General features: G+C 30.5%; 2 protein-coding genes across 3 annotated transcripts in view; one reads left to right on the top strand and one right to left on the bottom strand.

The window, feature by feature from the left end:
• LOC111627929 (ATP-binding cassette sub-family E member 1) overlaps positions 1-1,763 on the bottom strand; it is a 53,367-nt gene extending 51,604 nt beyond the window's left edge. Inside the window, exon 1 of the mRNA XM_023371616.1 lies at positions 1,704-1,763. The gene's annotated coding sequence lies outside the window, so the exon portion shown is untranslated. The remainder of the gene's footprint in view (positions 1-1,703) is intronic.
• Positions 1,764-3,116: 1,353 nt separating this feature from the next.
• Positions 3,117-16,411, top strand: part of LOC111627928 (phosphoglycerate kinase-like) — a 33,065-nt gene continuing 19,770 nt past the window's right edge. The window contains exons 1-4 of one of the 2 annotated variants that reach the window (XM_023371615.1): positions 3,117-3,273; positions 7,486-7,536; positions 7,644-7,796; positions 14,846-14,990. In XM_023371615.1, the coding sequence (XP_023227383.1) occupies positions 3,212-3,273; positions 7,486-7,536; positions 7,644-7,796; positions 14,846-14,990 (411 nt within the window). In that variant the 5' untranslated portion in view covers positions 3,117-3,211. Of the gene's footprint in view, positions 3,274-7,485; positions 7,537-7,643; positions 7,797-14,613; positions 14,759-14,845; positions 14,991-16,411 lie in introns of both variants that reach the window. The other variant, XM_023371614.1, reaches the window with a different exon arrangement.

Raw genomic sequence — 16,411 nt, 5'->3', positions numbered from 1 at the left:
TTTTCTAACTAATTCGTTTTAGGACCAGGTGTTGTCCACGGAAATTCCCAAAATTAACAACTTTTCGGTCACTCTCGTCGAACTGGAAAAATGTCTGTCTTTATTACATCTAATATTTCGAAGAAATCAGTCCCACTGTACTCGGCTAGAGATTGGTTCAGTTAGGCTTTTTCTAATATGGAGATTCTGGTTGGATTCGTGCCGGCGCTTCGAAGTGGACTCGCCAACTAAAACAGCGGTGCCTGCGGTGCCAGCAGAGTTGTCACCGCAGGTGGCATCCCTGCCTGTAACCTAGGCGGGGTTGGAACCCCTCCCACGCGCGTCTCAACAGATAAGGCCATTCATATACTGGCCACACGCTTGCAATTAACATATCGAAAAGTGAAAAAAATATTTTTTCCTTTAATTTTCTTTACCACTGAGGCGCCCCCTAGGACTTAGCGCCTGGAGCGGCTGCTCAGTTCGCCCTATGGTAGGGCCGGCTCTGTTTCCATGTGCTTATGTTCATTACACTTCAAATATCACCATATCCAAAAATAAATAAGAAAAAGTAAAAAATTTTATTTAACAAGGGCAAAGGGTGCAACTATGCAGACATGAGCGAGCAAGAATATGTGGCGAGAAGAGGTGATGACATTTCACACTCTGGTCTTTGTGGTCATAATAAACGAGAGCATGAAACATTATCACCTCTTCTCATCATATATTCTTGATCGCTTGTATCTGCATAGTCACACCCAAAGAGTCATCCTCTTTAATGTTATCAGCTGGTTATTGTTATCAAAAGTTGCAAGTCTCGAAGTGATCATAATAAGCAGACTTTATTGTATCACAGAATGGCTTCAAATAGTACCATATGTTATTTTATACTATGACTACCATATCATTTTCTAACCAAATATTAATAGTAACTTGTAGCAATATACAAGTAATTATCAGTCATCCCAGATACAAAAATTTTTGTTAAATGAAATTTAGACTTATATTCTTTTGTACAGACCTATTAAAAATAATTTTTTTTTTAATTATTAAGGAAAGCACAATTTTATAAATTCAATAATAAAATTGACACTTAATTTATAATTATAATAAAACACAATATTTGTAAAAACATTTCGGTATTTAATTGGAAACGAAAGAAATATACTTTTTAAACGGATCGTCCCAAAAACGGTTTTTTGGAAGTGTCTCTTCTAAAACAGAGCAAAAAAGATCTACGAAAAACGCCCAGTGTATGTGTGAAATTACCAAGTGTTTTTATAAATATTACATTTTCGAATAATTTTGATTACCCTCATACGTCTAAACAATATGCTTTAAAATAACTGATATTCAATATCCAGTTTTTCGTGTCGACAAAGACAAGAATGAAAACCGGACATAATTCCATATCATTAATTCCTTTTTTCTATACCTATACTTTATTATAGTACCAAATATATTAGTCAATTGCATGCGATGTATATTTGCCATACTAATATTATTTTTTTTTTATAATCTTAAAGAATTCTTAAAGAATTTTCAGTTAAAATTTTTTTCCTTTTATTCCAGATGTCGCAAAATAAGAATTTCAATGAAATTTCATTTCGACATATTCATATTGATTAAATAAAAGTAAAAAAGTCAGTTTTTACTAAAATAATAAACATGTTACTACTACTCTTATGTTAACGAAGATTAACAAGATTCGGCGAGATACTTACAATATTATACTTGCTCAGAGCAACACGTGAACAAAATGGCGACTTGTAATGTTGCCATCTGGATGGAGTTATTTAAATGAAAATTTTAAATTCATTTCATATATAAAAAATTCAACGCAGACTAAATATTATTATTTAAATTAAGTATAACAATATATTGAAAATTATATTTTAAAAAATGTCTGTTTTTCTAACTCTTTCAACACTGTGATACAAAAGATCTTTCTCATATCGTTATCGGTTTCGGCAGATTCATAATGGGAGCAGCCTGCGGTCGGATGTTGAAACGTTTTTTTTTTTTTTTCGTGAGTACTAAGAAGACCATTTTATCACACTTAAAAGAGTTCAGTCATGGAGCGGCTGAATAGTAAGTTAAAGAATGGAACTCGACATATACAGGAAGACCACCCCTGAAAAATTGTTTGGAATTTTCGTTTCCGGGTCTCCCAGAGCGGTAAGGTGACGCCTTAATCCTCTCTCTCTCCTGCGCGGGGGGATTTCGAAAAATCCATTCTTAGTGTGATTCTCATGACGTACCCTGTGTACCAAATTTCAACTTTCAACTTCTAATCGTTTGGGCTCTGCACTTATTATTATTATTATTATCATCATCAACCCATCTCGATTATATTGATATTATAAAATGAACTTAAAAGATATACGTGCAAGTTAGCAATTACAAACAGTTCAAGATAAGAGCGGAAAAAGCCTTTTGCAGTTTTTTCAGGAATCTTGACCGGGCTATAAAAATGTGCAGTATCAGGGAGGCATTATTTATTTAGTGAAAGGAACAGATTATAATGATAAATCTTTGAAAGTCACTGCGAGTTACCAAAAAGAGGCTTATTGGTAATTATATTATCTTTTACCTACATAAAACTGTTGTGGAACTGTCTAGTCAAACAGAAATTCCAACGGAACATAAAAGTTCCGAGGAACCATCTAGTCCAGCAGACTAAGCAGTTCTGAGGAACTGTTCTGTTGGAACAATCGCGCACTTGGATTAGTTTCAGCAGTTCCAGTTCCTGAAGCGGAAGTAGATTTTCCACCTCTAATGAGTAGCAATACGAACGTGTTGAGAATATCACGTGTTAACTATTTCAATATATAATAAGAATTTCAATGAAATTTCATTTCGACATATTCATATTGATTAAATAAAAGTAAAAAAGTCAGTTTTTCAGTCGCGCGGCGCAATCGCGCCGCTAATAAAATATTACCACTCCTCGTACTGTACGTTTCGATATGGATTGTATTTATTTTCGTTACAGATAAAATAATAATAAAAACTTTTATTAATTAACAATTCAAATAAATCAAAAACACATAATTTATAAAGGCTTAAAAGTTATTAATAAATTACTAATTAACAACAATTTAATAATAAACACGAATCTTGTTAGAGGGCGTTGTTTGACCTTCGTAAGGTCACCTTCTTGACAGACGACAGTAATCGAGAAGGATATACCGGGTAAAGTTGAACAGCAAATTATCCTGCCGAAAATATAATGGCTCTCAACAAACTTTCAATTGATAAAGTAGATATTAAAGGAAAGAGAGTGCTTATGAGGTGAGTCTTTTATTAAATACAGATCAAATAAGGTAATTATTCAAATAAAAACGTAAAGAGCATAAGCATCTGAAAGTACCGGTAATTTGATTAAAAAAATATTAAAATATATTTTTTTTTGTTCGGTTTAGTAAATACTATTCGCTGTTATATTCGTCTAAACTAACTCTTTTTTTATTCAATAAAATGATAATCTAGATCTTGAAAATTTGAAATTCTAGGAAAATAAAATGTCTAGTTGATATTGCGTTATTTCTTTGTATTAATTAGGAAAAAAATGGCACAATGAAAGTTTTGCTATTTCGTTTACCAGAATTTGTCATGGTAATATAAATTTTTCAACAAAATCGATTGAAATTTAAAAGATTAAAAGATGATTTATTGAATCAGAATTATCAGTTGCTTTAAAATACATAAGCGTACAACTTTTAATTTGGTAGAAGTTTTTAAAAGAACTGCTTCGTCTTTTAAATCATATCAACAAATATTTTCTTGTAATTTAACTGAATTAATGCCAGTAACTATTATTTCGGTGAAAAATAATAGTTTATTTGACTTTTTTCTTTGGTGAATTGTACAGTATATTTGCCAAAGAAAAAATAACAACTTCAAAAATTCTGATGAAGGATTATTAATAAAGCCAAAAATGTTAATGTTTGATTAAAGATTAATTTGCTGGAAAAGTACATAAGGTATTTTGTGTATTTCAAATTAGTACTTTTGGGCCTTCCAGCTTGTCTTCATTGGTGCCAAAACCATTTTGGAAGAAATTTTTCAAGGATTTGAACACTATTTATTCTGAGTACTTAGTGTCAATATAAACCAATTGCTATCTCCTCTGTAATTAGAGTCCAAAATGGTAGTATGCAACTATGAAAAGTGTTGACAAACAAAAATTACCTTTATAATTCTAGCAAGGTATTTATTAAAATTAATACATTGTTAGGATTACGAAGATGATTTTTGTTTGCATGTAATTCGTCATCTGCTGAACAGATTATGTAATGCATCTACTTCCTTTCCCTCCCACTACAAAAATGACTGTTTATTTTGTAAGTATCCAAAAATTTCCTTTAGTCTCACATTTACAATAGAACCTTGATTATCCAAAATAAAGAGGGCTGACTCTATTTCGGATAAACAGATTTTTGTTTGATATGGATGTTATTATGCAATATTATGCTACAATTAATAATTAGAAATTAAGTCATTAGAAATTAGAGGTAGGTGTTAGGTGCCATCTTTTATTGAAAGTAGTAACTATAATTTAATATCATTTAGAATAGTCTGGAAGAAAAGAATTAGCTCAGAGTGGGAGTCAAACCCGCAACCTCAGCTTACTGCACGGTGTGCTGGCGAGGTCTGGGTGATGTAAGGCCAGAAACACACAAGCGTAAAATTTAGCATAAAACAGAAAGTGTAAAAATTTTTCTGAAATTTTGGCTGAAACATAACTGAAAAAAAAGTAGAGCATGTCACTACTTTTTATGACAAGATTCCTCCAGTAAAGAGAAGTCTGTTTTGTGATATCAAAGTAGACACATGGTTTTTATTCTAACAATGGCGGCAATGAGGGTTAATCCTACAGTTGTGATGATCTCGAAAAAGAGAAAAATAAATGAAATAGAGGAGTTTATCGAATCTGTTTGACCACATCAGTGTCTTTATGACATAAAAAGTGTCACATATAAAGACACTGTGTTTAAACAAAGTGTATGGACGGCCATAGGTGCTAAATTTCAAATAACAGGTAGGTCTAGTAGAATTGATATATAGTATTTAGATCACATGTTCTTTGTTTCAATTCAGAATACGATTCTATTAATTTAAATTTTCTAAATTATAGCAGAGGCAGCGGAGAAAAAATGGAAGGTACAAAGGGATATAGATATATATGAGAAAAAAAAATTAATAACATGTAGCACTTAGTGACAGTGGTATTCTTGATCGTTAAATTGTAGTTCCGGAATTAACGAATTATTAAATCCATGTAAATCACACTCTCAAAATAGTTTCCTAACCCACCAGTCTCTCTTTTGGCATTTTTTAAATAAAATAATTTCTTAAAAGCATCAATGATTGAGTGGAATACAACCATCAACAAATAACATCATCAGATATTGACAGCGCCATTTTACTAAACTACATATGACGTTGTTACATTTCTGCTTCCTATTCTGCCAGAATTTTTACGTATGTGTGTTCTGGCATAAAAGTTTGTAAAACAGAAACTGAACTGAAAGCTGATTTCTGATTCAGTTTTCTGCAACACAATTTTATGCATGTGTGTTCTTGGCCTAACTGGTCAGCACATCATGCAGTAAGTTGAGGTTGCGGGTTCAACTCTCACTCTGGGCCAATTCTTTTCTTTTCTTCCAAACTATTCTAAATGATATTAAATTATAGTTACTACTTTCAATAAGAGATGGTGCCTAACACCTACCTCTAATTTCTAATTATTAATTGTAGCATAATATTGCCTGATTAATTTGGCTGACCATTGGATGATTAACAATATATTGGGTTCTTGATGTTTATATATAAGTCTGGACATTTGATTTCAGTGCAAAAGTGCAAAGAAACAGGCCATAAGAGGTTGGAGATATATAAGGCTTGTAAGAAAAATAGGGCCATAAACTACAAGAATAGTAATACACTCCCACAAGCCTAGAGATCTCTAAGGGAGGTTTAGTAATTTCCATACTCTGGCAACATAACATTGATATCCAATCTGATGGTGTATCTTCCGTTTAAAATTTGATGTTCAAAATTTTCCAACTTTTTTTTTTTTTTTTTCTGTGGACATCCAGGTCATTGTCGTCCTTGTGGTTGATACTGTAAAACTGCATGAAGTATCCTACCTGGTGACATTAGAGATAAATAAAATACTTTCCTTACTGGAACCACACAATAAATAAAAATCAACACCTTTAAACTTCCAGCAAATCGTTTTTTAATATTTTAAAAACGCTTTCGAACGCTTTAAGCGATCATCATCAGTTAACATTTGTGAATCGAACGAAGAAATTCGAAAATTACGTAAAACGAAATTCAAAAAGCGGTTACATAAATATATGTAAATACGTTAACATTTACCAAGTTTAAATAATCTTAAGAATTATAAAAAGAAATAAAATAAATTATATGCATCCAATAAAAATTATCTTATATAATCTTCCCGCTTACATAAATTACGTCACTCATCGTAGAAGGATTTCCATGCCGACGATAATCCGTCAGCATCCCTATGATTAATACAGCTTGTGTGCATTTGCGCCTTGTGAATTTCTAGTTTTTCCAGATGTTTCACAGCCTGCCTGGATTTTGTGGCTTTAATGATCAACGCCCGATCCCAAAAGACTTCGATATTCTGCTGCTTGGCAAAGGCCGCAAGCACCGTAGAGTCTATGTTTTTATTGACTGATTAGAGATACATGTTGAAGCCATTTTTCTCTATATGTGGAGAGTTTTATTGAAAAGCTCTGAATCTAAAAATCTCTTGTTTATCTATCCTTTTGATACTGATGATGATTTGGATGAACTGACAGCTGCAAAATTAGAAAATCTAGCTAGGTCAAAGTTTATAGGGATTCCCCATAGAGCTATTTTACTTTTATTGGTTAATTTTATGTTTGTAAGGATAAAATTGCATTAAAACAAATTATTTTTATTCAAAATGTTATCAAGAATAACAAAACCAGATTTATGTGAATTAAAACTATTTATGATTTTACTAAATTGTGTATTGAAAACATTTGAGTCAGCAGCTGTTGCAGAGTGCTGACAGAACTGTATATCATTGTCTTAGGTCTTGATGTAATAATGCAATCATTAACCAAAAACAATTGATATTCAAATGAAAACATCTGAGATGTAAAAAATTTTAGTGTTTAAAAAATTATGACAAGTGAGATCACAGTCAAATTTTTTTCTTAGGAGTTTTTCTTTGTAATGATAGGCTTGGTTCTTTGAAGTCGTATCCACAAGATTTTTACCTGTATTGTTTTCTACATTTTACTTTGAAGTGCCTAGAAATATATGAAAATTTATCTTTTCATGAAAGTTTAACTTTAGATAAATAGATATGGATTACACATTTGGATTAGGAAGTATAAACAGTAATAAAATTATTTGAAATCTTTAGATGAAAAAATCAAGAATTTAATTACTAGCCATTAGTCATAATCTAAATATTTATACTTTTTTCTTCAGGGTTGATTTTAATGTTCCTTTGAAAGATGGAAAAATTACAAATAACCAAAGGTTAGTATTATATTGAATTAAAAATTATATTCACTAAATTTTAAAATAATTTAAAATAAAAATATCAAAATGATATAGAATTTTATTTATAAATTTTTTTTCCTTAGAATTGTTGCTGCATTAGATACAATAAAATATGCTTTGCAAAATGGAGCAAAAAGTATTGTTCTTATGAGCCATTTAGGAAGACCAGATGGCCAAAGGAAACCTAATTGTTCTTTGAAACCTGTGGCAGAAGAATTGAAATCTCTATTAAATCAGTAAGGATTTCTAATTTAATCTCAAATAAACTTTTATAAGAATTTAATTCTTGAAACACTTAATGTTTTAAATAAAAATATGATACTTAGTTTTTAAATGTTTTAGGCAATAAATAATAGTATTTTTGATAAATTCAAATATTTGATACACTAAAACAAATATATAAAGGATTTTATTAAATTTTAGGAGAAGTAAGAACTAAAAGTATATTGTTCTAAATTAAAGATACATCAATAATAGCATTTACTGATATATTGTAGCTGATAATCAATATTTTATATGGAAACAAGCATAAAATTGCTGTTGAGAACTTATCACATAGGAACAGTTCTCTTGATGGAAAATTAAATAAAATTTGCTTGATTCCAAGGAACATACAAACAATCAAATACTAATATTTTATATTTTTAAAGCTATGATTCCATACTGGATTTTAATAATACAGTAGAGCGTCGATTATCCAAATCAATTGGGGACTGGGGTTGTTTGGATAACTTATTTTTCAGATAACCGATTATATACGAAAAAAAATTAACCTATCCCATTTTGAAATTTTTCTCCGTTGCATGTCGCTTTGTGTTGAATTTTCGTTGATGTTAAGCCTAATGTAAACTTTTTAAAATAATAATCATGGCTAATGTATCATTAAAAATTATTTCTTTATTTTTTACAAACAAAATAAATATATTGAAAAATATAAAAACAAAAAAAAATTATACTTTAGAAGTTAATCTAGTATCAAAAATGTTTGATTCAGCATGACATAGTCTTCAAAAAAAACATCACACAAAAGTGCCAGTGCTGCCAGCTAAAACACACACATCAAAAAAAGTATTGGAGTAGCCCAGGATATAGCCAAAGATTGCAGTGCCACAGCACTAGCAAAAATTTAAATTTGCCGACTGGAATTCTTTTGGATAAACGACGCTTTACTGTGTTTATAGTTGGATATTAGAAAGTAATAGTTCAGAAAAATTTTTTTATTACATTTCCATAATTATCAGTTTCCTAATTATAGAAATTGTAATAAAATACACAGTATAAATATTAAATCTAAAATGCGTGTTTGTTTGTTTGTTTGTTTGTTTGTTTGTGTGTGTGTGTGTGTGTGTATATACTTGTACACATACAATAGTACTATAAAATGAAAAAAATATTGTTATGAATGTTTAAAAATTTTTTTACATGACTTGATTAGTTTTAAAGAGACTAATTTAGTTAAATTTAACTTAAATCATTCACTTAAAATGAATATAACAATTAAAAAAATGATTCCAAAATCAAAAATTGAACTCTATCCTAATTTTGAATAATTCTTAAATTTAGAAATTAACAATGTTAAAAATTATTTTTATTTTGTGTGATACAGTTCTTGTCTAGTCTTATGTTCAATTATATGAATGCTAAGGTGGCTTTTCTTTTTGCTAGACTTATTATACCATCAGTAAACTGAGGACAAACTTTAGAAAAACTTTTTATTCCTTTGAGAATGCATTTCAGACAGTTGTCCCTTTTCAACTCTGTGTGTTACAACTATATAGGGAAAAAAATTACATACAAGTTAACATAATGTATACAAGTTTGTACAAAAAACATCATGATGTTACAAATTTGTAGAAGAACATCAGGAAACTTACATGGGTTATGAGAAATGCAGGAGTTGCGACATTAGATAAATATGGATGGTTATGGTTAACAGGTATAAGCTAAAAAACAGTGATAAATTGGAAAATGATTTATAAAAGGGAAAACAAACTACATATATATGTAAAAAGTTTGGACTTACTGCCAACATAATGGTATGGTACATAGTGTTGGAAAAACACCCCAATATACATGGTACAATGCAGAGGCCAGACTATAAAATTTGGGAAACCATGACCTTGATTACAGAATCAATAGAAAACATTTTGAGAACAACAGAATGATGGAATGAAGAAAGTGCACTGTAAAATAGAAAAAACATAAGAAAATTGTTTTAACTTACAGTAGAGTTGTACACAATGTGGTGATACACAAGATGTAAATGGGAAAGTTAACAGGATACAACAGAAAGGCATTGTCTTGAGGTAGAGGAGAGATAGTGGGTGTGAATGGTGTTAAGAGAGGGGAGGGTCGAAAAAGGGTTTTTTTTTGCATTTCAACAGATTTCAAATGCATTCTCAAAGGAATAAAAAGTTTTTCTAAAGTTTATTCTCCTTTTACTGATGGTATAATAAGTTTAGCAAAAAAGAAAAGCTCCCTTAGTGCTCATATAATAATTTAATTTTGTTTTATAAATTCTTCTACAGTAGAGCATCATTTATCCGAATCAATTGGGGTCTGGGGTTGTTCAGATAACTTATTTTTCAGATAACTGATTATGTATGAAAAAATATATTAACCTATCCCATGTTGGAATTTTTCTCCATTGCATGTCGCTTTCCGTTGAACTTTCGTCGATGTTAAGCCTAATGTAAATTTTTTAAAATAATAATCATGGCTATTGTATTGTTAAAAATTATTTCTTTATTTTGTACAAACTTATTTTGTTTGTACAAAATAAAGAAATATTTTTTTTGCATTTTATATTTTTAAATATATTTATTTTATATATTTAAAAATATAAAATGCAAAAAAATTACATTTTGGAAGTTAATCTGGTATCAAAAATGTTCGATTCAGCATGACACAGTCCAACTGGAACGCTTTTGGTTAACTGACGTTTTGGGTGATCGGCTNGTTCAATGCAGATCTTACCATGGCATTAATTCAATCAGGAATTCCAGTCCACAAGCTATACAATCCTGCATTCAAATTATTCGAAAGTAGTAAGGTTCCATATCTTTAACATTTGTTAAATATAAATGAAAGATGACACGATTATTTTCAATTGTGATTTAAAAATAAATATAAATGAGAGATGATTTAACTAACATACAAATACATAACTAAATAGCACATGCCCAAATTAAAAGGAAATAATCTATTAGGGACTGATAATTTATGAAGAAAAGTGATAAGATTGATGAGGTCAAGAGACACTCTCTTCATGCAATATTCCATTTGAACTGTAAAAGTCTTTATTATGTATAAACCAAAAGAAAGATTAGGACTCAAGTTAATTCTAAGATTATTTATTGAATCTACATAAATTTGTAATGTCAGTATGGAAAAAAAGAGTGAAGGTATTCTTAAATGAAAATTACACATGGCATCTTAAAATTTTATGTAAACTGTGATATTTTACCAGTAATATAAAATAGTAAGATTAGATTGAAGTTTAATTGAATCACTGTTTATTAGTTTGATGGCATCAGCATATGTTATTACTAGAGGAAAGATTTTAAGGTGCACTTTTCCAAAAATATAGCTATTTTCATACAGATAGTTCAAGATATATATTTTGAGGCATTAAATAAAGTGAAATGAACACACTGTTGCACCTTTTTATGCGATTATCATATTTCTCTCCCCTTTCCCTCCTCTTTAATGCCTCAGCACTTTTTCCTTGTTTTTCTGTTTTTTTAAAGATTGGACAGAAAAATGAGTGAAAATAATTTTTATTTATTTTCCTTGAACAGCTACATAAAATGCCCTTAGTCTGTTCTACAAAATGAGAGCTATGAAATGGTATATTTATCAATATAACAAATTGCAAAGCCCAACAAATATATATAGAAACACCCAACAGTTTGCTTAAAGGATCGGGCTACAATTAGGCTAATTTAAATAATTAATACAAAGTAATTTATCACTAGAGGGAGGTGTTAGGCACCAACTCTTAACTAAATTAATAATTATAATTTTAATAATTTATTAAATAATTTAGAACCTTCTGGAAGAAAAGAACTGACCCAGGGTGGGGTTATATCCAAATTTAATAAATACCTCTGAAAGCAAAGACTTGCTCAGGGTCCAGGTGGCACAACTGGAAAGTGCACTGCATGACAAGCAGAGGCTGCAGGTTCAAGCCTTGTCCTGGGTCACTTCTTTTGTATTAATTATTTCAATTAGCCAAATTGTAGTCCAATCCTTTAAGCAATCGTTGGGTGTTTCTAGGTATATTTATCATCATTGTAGCCCCGATAGTTCCTGCAAACTGGTGAATAATGCACTACTGCTTTGTCACAGTTCTCTGAAGTCTGCTCCCAGTATATAAAGAAAGCTCAGAAAAAGAGAGCATTTCATTTTGACCTTGGACTCTATGATGAATAGTTGCTCTATATAGTTGGTTGTGTTGTTATTGTATCACTTTGAACCAGAATCTGTATTAAAGGTTAAGAATGGAAAGTTGTATTCACTTTCAGAAGAATTCAAGATGCAATTAATTGAAACTGATGGTCTCATTCTTCGATGTGCTGTCTGCTATGTAAATATTGCAATCGATGAGAAGCATCAAAAACACAGAATAAACCAGCACATCTGGTACAGCAAGCATGCAAAGAACATTGAATGTCACAAGTCAAAACCTAAGCAAACTATCTTGATGTGTGCCTTCACTTCAGGATCTGAAAAGCAGTAGTCATAGAGTGAATTCAGTGCAGATCTTACCATGGCATTAATTCAATCAGGAATTCCATGTTCAAAAAGGCCTTCAAAAGCAATACAGTAATACCCCGAACTTACGCGATAGGTGGGACCGAGCGATAACCGCATAAGTCGAATTCGCGTAAGTCGGGGTATAATTTCGCATATAAATACATACAAATAATTTTTAATTGGGGCCGGAGACTAAAGAAACCAATAATTTAGAAAAAAATATGTAATAAAATCTTAGATAATACATATGTATAACAAATTATATTATTATACAATTTTTCACATTTACTTGATTATCACACTATAATTTTAACATTGTTTCCATCTCAGAGATAATACCGTGACGTTTACGAATGATGCTTGAATTTAAAGATTGAGCATTTTTCACAACTTCGAGAATTTTTTCTTTACCTTTTATAATTGTTCTGACCATCGATTCTGGTAGATCAAACTTCTTCGCCAATTCACGAATTTTTATTTTTGTATCGAAGTCTTTAATAATGTTAACTTTACATTCCAAAGATAAAGTTTTTCTTTTCTTCTTTGATGCAGAAGAATCAGTTCTACTTCGTTTGGATGACATAGTAGAGTTTCTCAAGTCTCCGTAGATATAACAAACACAGAAATAAATAACACAAAATAAATTGTAGCTCTATGTTGATTCCGTGCGACACATCCGAACATGTAAGCCGAACAATAGTGTGGGGGGAGTAAGTAATCAAGAGTTACGTGGCCCTCAAACAAAAGACGAATCGATGAGATTTGAAAATCGCGTAACTCCGGGTTCACGTAAGTCGAGGTATTACTGTACAAAGAAGTAGCATTCCCAGTGTTACAGTGTCCCAGGTTCCTTCTATGCATTACTCTAATTCTAATCAATCAGGAATTCCAGTCCACAAGCTATACAATCCTGCATTCAAATTATTCTTTGATAAGTACAGTACATGAAAAGGTCAGTACTGGATGAGAGCACCCTTAGAAAAAATTATATAAAACCAATTTCAAGAAAATATTGATAAAAGTGATGGTCAGCAAGTATGAAATGGGATTTATATTAGATAAAACTACTGATGAGCTGTAAAGATATATATATATATGAGTTGCTGGTGTTTCCATTATCTTGTGAATAAGTGAAACTCACACTTTTTAAGATGTACCAACTCAAGAAGACAAATTCCTATACAGTAATGCAGTCATCCAATGATTCGTGCATGAAGCTACTATGGCTAGGGAACATACAATATGAAAAGTCAGGCTTGTGGTGAGTGATCGAGGAACAGTGGAAGAAATTAATGACTGTGAGTGACAATCTTGACAGATTTGCCAAAGCCAAATTTGAATTAAATTTGAGAAACAATCTGGGTGTAGAAATCTTTGCAGCTTTGACTGAACTCCCTTTCTTTCCCAAGTGCTTATGAGATTTGCTCCATTGGTTTCAGTTGATGTTGAGTGGAGTTTCTCCATTTACAAGGATCTCCTGAGCTCAAAGTGCCAGCAACTTAATGTTGAAAACATAGAAATGTTGTCTGTAATCTAATATACCAAATTGGTTAAAACCCAGTAAATATCATGTTTATCTCCTAAATATGTTTACTTTATGGTATTTAGTACAGTCGACCCCCCTATAATTACGTTCCCTATAATTACGATTCCTATAAAACTACGAAAAAATATACGTATTTTGGAAATGTTGAGTCGGATTAGTGTAAAATCGATTAATTTTATGGAAGAAAAGCTTTCAATCAGCCGTAGTCCATAAACTTGACACGTGTCGGGCTGTGATTGGAACGACTTGTAAGAAATCGGATTCCTAATAAATTCGAATGTATCTATATCTTATAGGGGGGTCGACTTGTATAGTGTTGGTTAAAAAAATGTTCATGTAACTAGTTTAGATCTGAATAAATAAATGTTTCATCAACATTTTTTTGCACCTTTTTGTATACTTTTTCAGAACCTTTTCTTCTCTTTTCTGGCCATAATTTTGCATCTTAAAATATGTTTTCTAGTTGTAACTATAAAAAATAGTTTTAAGAAAAATTGGATTAATATATATGCAAAATATACATTTTTAAACGGGTTCCAGTTGAATAATATACTTGATTTTCATAAACAAGATCTCCTATCTTGTAATTTTTTTCCTACATAATTTGAATAATAATAATATATTGTTCAAATTATTTAATATATCTTTAATATATTGACATCTTCAAAGTTTAACATTAATTAATAATACATTAGGAAAAAATTTTTTAAAAATTTTATCAGAAATTTTAATAATGTCTTGATATTTAGGGAAATAATATTCCTTAATGATTGTGTTGGACAAGAAGTTGAATCGGCTTGTGCTGATCCATCACCAGGTTCCATTTTCTTATTAGAAAATTTACGTTATCATATTGAAGAAGAAGGGAAAGGTGTTAATGACAAAGGAGAAAAGGTTAGTTTATTATTAAAAATTTTTTTCTGATTTCAACATTTATAATTNAAATTTTATCAGAAATTTTAATAATGTCTTGATATTTAGGGAAATAATATTCCTTAATGATTGTGTTGGACAAGAAGTTGAATCAGCTTGTGCTGATCCATCACCAGGTTCCATTTTCTTATTAGAAAATTTACGTTATCATATTGAAGAAGAAGGGAAAGGTGTTAATGACAAAGGAGAAAAGGTTAGTTTATTATTAAAAATTTTTTTCTGATTTCAACATTTATAATTTATAAAATAAGTTTAGTAAATATCAAATTTTTAATTATGATAATACAACTTAAATATCTTGATACAAGCATTTACTTAAATAATTACTAAACTTTATATCTCTAACTGCATTACTATTTAAAAAACTCCACCATACCTTTAAAATGCAGTCTATTTTACACCTATCGAACGTTTTCGGTCAGATTCACAGACCTTCAGGGTCGAACTATCAGATTTTAAATTTGCAAAACGGAAATTCCAAACTGCACGTTCTATAATCTTCTCAATTGTGCATGCTCATTATTATAATTTAAATGTTGCCGCTTTCCATGCTGATGCTATTTTGTTTGATTCACGGAAATTTATATTTTGCCCTTTTCCTTTGCTCTTGTAAATGTGCCAGGCTTCTGCGCATACTTTAGATGTCTTCTATTTTCCACTTTTTGTATGACATCTGCCTTGCTCCATTAATTACTAAACTATTGTTACATTAAATTAGTCAAACTTTTTAATTTAATATAACTAAAGTGACCATAAATAAAAATGTATGTTTATTAAATAAATTGATAAAAAATTAAATTTTGACACTAAAGTCTGATCTTAATTTTCTTGAAAATTAAGATTCAGAAATAGTTATTGAGAATAATTACTTACTGTATAAATCTTTGGATATATTGTGATACATTGTCTTAATAATTCAGTAATAATATTAGTAAATAATTTTTCAATTAATTCAATTATTAAATTTTGCTTTGATAAAGCTTATTTTAACTTTATCAAAACAAAATAATTTATTTATGATTCTTATTAATTATACAACTATAATTAACATAATCTTGAATATTTATTGTTTTCAAATAGTGAAGGAATATAAATACAGTATATTGAAATAGTACTTAGATAACTCATGAAACATTTAGATTAAAAACTGGATAACTCTTACAAGTCACTATATTTTAATGCTACTTAATGAATATTTATTTCCAGATTAAAATTAAAACGTGTAATGAATAAAGCTAAAATTTAGTAAATTTATAGCATTAATAGAGAGGTTGAGGCGCACGTATTTAGCCCAAAACGTGTACGGGTAACGGGTGAGCGCCGCCATCTGGCAGTTCTGGACCGTCGATAATGGCGTTTGCTACGTGTAGCTTGGTGAGTACACGATCGGCTTAAACGTCTTCATTTTTTTGTGTTTGGGGTTAAAATTATGATTTATTTTGCTTCCGCCATTTTTTTCAACTTATTTCCCGTGAGTCAATGCGCGATGTTCACTGAGTCACGTGATGTTATGAACGTGTGCCTCAACGATTTTTACTTGGACTTGAAACGTGTAACGTGTACTTCTGCTACCCGTACACGTTTAACGTTTGAACTTGTGCCTCAACCTCTCTA

This window comes from Centruroides sculpturatus, unplaced genomic scaffold (genome assembly GCF_000671375.1).
Source record: "Centruroides sculpturatus isolate CEXI.00-Female unplaced genomic scaffold, Cexi_2.0 scaffold230, whole genome shotgun sequence".
Lineage (NCBI taxonomy): Eukaryota > Metazoa > Arthropoda > Arachnida > Scorpiones > Buthidae > Centruroides > Centruroides sculpturatus.
The sequence above is the reverse complement of the archived record's forward strand: the minus strand, read 5'-3'. Positions and strand labels throughout refer to the sequence as shown.